Here is a 6,000-nt window from a genome sequence, read left to right on the forward strand (position 1 = left end):
ATGGAGCTTGGAGACTCATGGAAGAGTTGGAGGATTGATGGCTCAAAGGCTGTTAAGAACTCCATAGAAAATCCAAGGGTCAACTCACGAGTACCCTTGAGGGCTTTCTGAGATTGAGGCACTAACCATAGAGGATATGCAAGATGGACCTAGTCCCTTTGTGCTTATGTAGCAAATGTGCAGCTTGGTCTTCATTTGGGTCCTGGATAACTAGAACAGGGACTATCCCTACAGCTGTTGCTTGTGTGAGGAATATATTCCCCTAACTGGGCTGTCTTCTCTGGCCTCAGTAGGAGAAGATATTACTGAATGATAAGGACAGTCAGCGAGGGTGCAGAGGGTACCTGGAAGAGAATGGGGGAAAAGAGACACGAAGAAGGATGCCAAGACAAGATTCTGATCAAGGTGACAATTTTATTTTTTCTTAAGGCTGAATTTATACCATAACAGGGGTAACAGAGAGAGGGGGAAGTGTGAAACATTTTCACAGACAAAGGATACAGCTCTCTTGTGGTCAGGCAATTGACTGACGTTATCAGGATGTTAGAAAGGTCACAGGTTTGTCATCTCTATTAGTCAGCCGGATGTTGGTTTTTCAGAAAGGTTATAGGTTATCACATTGGGCATCCTGGCATCAGATATATTTCTCAGCAAGGTCACAACTTTGTCATATCATTATTCATCCTGACTGCAGCTGGCTGGGGATTTTCCATGAACCCAGTCATACTTAACTCTAACCATAATATTAACATCAATAATGGAGGGTTTCAAGGGCATCATGCCCAACATCTCCCCTTTCCTTATAATCAAATGGCCATACTGTCCTGGAATGAGCCCCTCTGGAACTGCGTCTGTCTTAGATTGGAGTGATATTTGTCACATGGCCAAGAGAATCTCATGGCCAGGGTCTGTCATGGGATAAGGCAGCAGCTAATGGTGGCCCTCCTGCCTTAGGCCCTTTATTCATGAATATATCACTCTCTTACCCATCAAGGACTATCCAGCTCAGCACACAGGGGTGATGATTCCTTGATGTTTCAGCAAAGGCATCAGGACAGCAGGCAGAAAAGAATGTTGGCCTCATTTGGCTGAAGGACAAAAATGTCCTTATCTGGGCTGGGAGATGAGTAGGTGGGCTTGGCCCTCATCAAAGGCATCCTCCATAGGTAGCCTATGATAATATACCTGAATAGGTTTTGCTGCTATATTATCTACCTGTTGTTTAATAAAGCTAGTTCAACAATTAAATGCCCAAGGGCCAAAAGATATAAGCGAAAGAAGGCCTACTAGGGGTCCCAACAGGGAAGCAGGGTGGACAACCAAAGAGAGGTGGAGAATCAATTTTGTTACCAGTTTTCAGCTTTTTCTTTTTCTTGTTTTCTCTTTTCTAAGCTTTCTCTGACCTGTTTCATGCTCTCTTTAACCATTCCTAAGACACAGGAAGTATCCAAGCACTACATTTCTCTCCCAAATCAGAATTCACTGTGATTGCTCTAAGTTGGGAAATTAAAGGTAAAAAGCCAATCAGAAAGAAGTACACTTGTTAGCATGTATGGTTTATGTAAAAAAGGGGAGAATCAGACAATTGTTCTTTCTGATTATCCTCTGACTCTTAAAGACAGTATGGGTCAAAATTAAAATAGCCAGATATACTTAAAACACTGCTTCATTTTGGATAGATGTGAGAGTTTAAAAATCGAATGAATTTATATGATTGTAAAAGTTTACAGTGAAATATCACATAAAGGATGCCACCAGGCAGGGAACCACAATTTTAACTGATATTAAACATCTTAAATAATTTGGAGAAACCTCAGCATTGAATTATAACCATCAGGAAAAAAAAATAAAGACATAAATAGGTATCCCGTGCATGTTATGTAAGAAATAAGCAAACCCCAAGTCAGTACAGTACAGTATCAATGACTGAAAGTTAAATAATGTGTTGATACATAGAAGGAAAAATAACACGTTGACTGCCATTGTTGAAATTCCCAAAATAATACCAATAGACAATTCAATTTGGGTTCCTGCAACAATCATAATTGTGTTATCCAAAAAGCCAAATTCTATGAAAGGTATCGCATTGTGGAGAAATACATAGCTCAGCTGTACTGGAGTGGGTGTTAGAGCTTCCAATTTTTCTTGTGTGATGGCAATGGACTTGAAGCAGTGCAGTTCTTTGAGCAAGCAGCTCTTCTCGGTGGAGTGCTGGTTGTAGATGAAGTCTTGTGCATCCTGCACTGTGTTCAGTGCTTCCATGGGCTCCTTCTTGGGGTGAGTGCCCAGAAGCCGAGGAGTAGGAATGTACAGGCTCTTTTAACAATTTTATGGTAAACATAGTCCCTGTATCAGCACTTGATTGAAACATTCTATGACCCAAGTATATCCTCCTGTCCAATCCTGGTTTTCAACCGCAGAGGGAAATTTAACATTTAGGGGATGCACCATCTCCTTGTTTTAGAATTAGAACCTTCACAAGGGGAATCTGAGGCATGCATATTAGTAGGATAGGAGGTATTATAAGTCAAACAAGCCACACCCTCGGATCCCGGCCCGCAGCAGCTCTCTGCTCCCAGAACCCGTGGGAGAGATACCTTACCGCCTGGTCAGGTGGGCACTCCTGAGGCTGCAGAGCAGAAGAGACCACCAACACTGCCCACACCTGCCCACATCCCTGGCCCAAGAGGAAACTGTATAAGGCCTCTGGGCTCCCGTGGGAGAGGGCCCAGGTGAGGCAGGAGCCCTGCCTGAGACACCGCCGAACCTGAAGGAAACAGACCGGATAAACAGTTCTCTGCACCCAAATCCCGTGGGAGGAGAGCTAAACCTTCAGAGAGGCAGACACGCCTGTAAAACCAGAAGAGACTGTTTCTACACACATTGCTGATTCCAGAGGAAAACAGCGGAGGACATCTGGAACCCTGGTGCACGGAGGCTCCCCGGAAGAGGCGGCGAGATCTTCCCGGTTGCTGCCACTGAGAGCCCGTGGCAGCACCCCATGAGCGAACCCGAACCTGGGACCACAGGTAAGACCAACTTTTCTGCTGCAAGTGACCTGCCTGGTGAACTCAAGACACAGGCCCACAGGAACAGCTGAAGACCTGTAGAGGGACAAAACTACACACACGAAAGCAGAACACTCTGTCCCCATAACTGGCTGAAAGAAAACAGTAAAACAGGTCTACAGCACTCCTGACACACAGGCTTATAGGACAGTCTAGCCACTGTCAGAATTAGCAGAACAAAGTAACACTAGAGATAATCTGATGGCGAGAGGCAAGCGCAGGAACCCAAGCAACAGAAACCAAGACTACATGGCATCATCGGAGCCCAATTCTCCCACCAAAACAAACATGGAATATCCAAACACACCAGAAAAGCAAGATCTAGTTTCAAAATCAGATTTGATCATGATGCTGGAGGACTTCAAGAAAGACGGAAGAACTCCCTTTTAGAGAACAAGTAGAAGCCTACAGAGAGGAATCATAAAATCCCTGAAAGAATTCCAGGAAAACACAAACAAACAGTTGAAGGAATTAAAATGGAAATAGAAGCAATCAAGAAAGAACACATGGAAATAACCCTGGATATAGAAAACCAAAAGAAGAGACAAGGAGCTGTAGATACAAGCTTCACCAACAGAATACAAGAGATGGAAGAGAGAATCTCAGGAGCAGAAGATTCCATAGAAATCATTGACTCAACTGTCAAAGATAATGTAAAGCGGAAAAAGCTACTGGTCCAAAACATACAGGAAATCCAGGACTCAATGAGAAGATCAAACCTAAGGATAATAGGTATAGAAGAGAGTGAAGACTCCCAGCTCAAAGGACCAGTAAATATCTTCAACAAAATCATAGAAGAAAACTTCCCTAACCTAAAAAAGAGATACCCATAAGCATACAAAACCTACAGAACTCCAAATAGATTGACCAGAAAAGAAACACCTCCGTCACATAATAGTCAAAAACACTAAACGCTCAAAATAAAGAAAGAATATTAAAAGCAGTAAGAGAAAAAGGTCAAGTAACATATAAAGGCAGACCTATCAGAATCACACCTGACTTCTTGCCAGAAACTATGAAGGCCAGAAGATCCTGGACTGATGTCATACAGACCCTAAGAGAACACAAATGCCAGCCCAGGCTACTGTATCCTGCAAAACTCTCAATTAACATAGATGGAGAAACCAAGATATTCCATGACAAAACCAAATTTACACAATATCTTTCTACAAATCCAGCACTACAAAGGATAATAAATGGTAAAGCCCAACATAAGGAGGCAAGCTATACCCAAGAAGAGGCAAGAATCTAATCGGCTTGGCAACAAAACAAAGAGAAGAAAAGCACACAAACACAACCTCACATCCAAATATGAATATAACAGGAAGCAATAATCACTATTCCTTAATATCTCTCAACATCAATGGCCTCAACTCCCCAATAAAAAGACATAGATTAACAAACTGGATACGCAACGAGGACCCTGCATTCTGCTGCCTACAGGAAACACACCTCAGAGACAAAGACAGACACTACCTCAGAGTGAAAGGCTGGGAAACAACTTTCCAAGCAAATGGTCAGAAGAAGCAAGCTGAGTAGCCATTCTAATATCAAATAAAATCAATTTCAACTAAAAGTCATCAAAAAGATAAGGAAGGACACTTTATATTCATCAAAGGAAAAATCCACCAAGATGAACTCTCAATCCTAAATATCTATGCCCCAAATACAAGGGCACCTACATACGTAAAAGAAACCTTACTAAAGCTCAAAACACACATTGCACCTCACACAATAATAGTAGGAGATTTCAACACCCCACCTCATCAATGGACAGACCATGGAAACAGAAATTAAAACAGAGACGAGACAGACTAAGAGAAGTCATGAGCCAAATGGACTTAACGGATATTTATAGAACGCTTCTACCCTAAAGCAAAAGGATATACCTTCTTCTCAGCTCCTCATGGTACTTTCTCCAAAATTGACCATATAATTGGTCAAAAACAGGCCTCAACAGATACAGAAAGATAGAAATAATCCCATGCGTATATCGGACCACCACGCCTAAAGCTGGTCTTCAATAACAATAAGGGAAGAATGCCCACACATATACGGGAAACTGAACAATGCTCTACTCAATGATAACCTGGTCAAGGAAGAAATAAAAGAAAGAAATTAAAAACTTTTAGAATTTAATGAAAATGAAGGTACAACATACCCAAACTTATGGACACAATGAAAGCTGTGCTAAGAGGAAAACTCATAGCGCTGAGTGCCTGCAGATAGAAACAGGAAAGAGCATATGTCAGCAGCTTGACAGCACACCTAAAAGCTCTAGAACAAAAAGAAGCAAATACACCCAGGAAGAGTAGAAGGCAGGAAATAATCAAACTCAGAGCTGAAATCAACCAAGTAGAAACAAAAAGGACCATAGAAAGAATCAACAGAACCAAAAGTTGGTTCTTTGAGAAAATCAACAAGATAGATAAACCCCTAGCCAGACTAAGGAGAGGACACAGAGAGTGTGTCCAAATTAAAAAATCAGAAATGAAAAGGGAGACATAACTACAGATTCAGAGGAAATTCAAAAAATCATCAGATCTTACTATAAAAGCCTATATTCAACAAAACTTGAAAATCTACAGGAAATGGACAATTTCCTAGACAGATACCAGGTACCGAAGTTAAATCAGGAACAGATAAACCAGTTAAACAACCCCATAACTCCTAAGGAAATAGAAGCAGTCATTAAAGGCCTCCCAACCAAAAAAGAGCCCCAGGTCCAGACGGGTTTAGTGCAGAATTCTATCAGACCTTCATAGAAGACCTCATACCAATATTATCCAAACTATTCCACAAAATTGAAACAGATGGAGCACTACCGAATTCCTTCTATGAAGCCACAATTACTCTTATACCTAAACCACACAAAGACCCAACAAAGAAAGAGAACTTCAGACCAATTTCCCTTATGAACATTGACGCANNA

The 6,000-nt window shown here is 41.6% G+C and overlaps 1 protein-coding gene across 1 annotated transcript in view; it reads right to left on the reverse strand.

The window, feature by feature from the left end:
• The window catches only part of LOC116900883 (olfactory receptor 5D13-like), a 36,908-nt gene that overhangs the window by 25,261 nt on the left and 5,647 nt on the right, over positions 1 to 6,000 (reverse strand). The window contains exons 3-4 of the mRNA XM_032902560.1: positions 2,116 to 2,316; positions 307 to 344 (exon numbers count right to left, since the gene is read on the reverse strand). Of these exons, the coding sequence (XP_032758451.1) occupies positions 307 to 344; positions 2,116 to 2,316 (239 nt within the window). The remainder of the gene's footprint in view (positions 1 to 306; positions 345 to 2,115; positions 2,317 to 6,000) is intronic.

The sequence above is a fragment of the Rattus rattus genome, chromosome 5 (assembly GCF_011064425.1).
Source record: "Rattus rattus isolate New Zealand chromosome 5, Rrattus_CSIRO_v1, whole genome shotgun sequence".
Taxonomy (NCBI): Eukaryota; Metazoa; Chordata; class Mammalia; order Rodentia; family Muridae; genus Rattus; species Rattus rattus.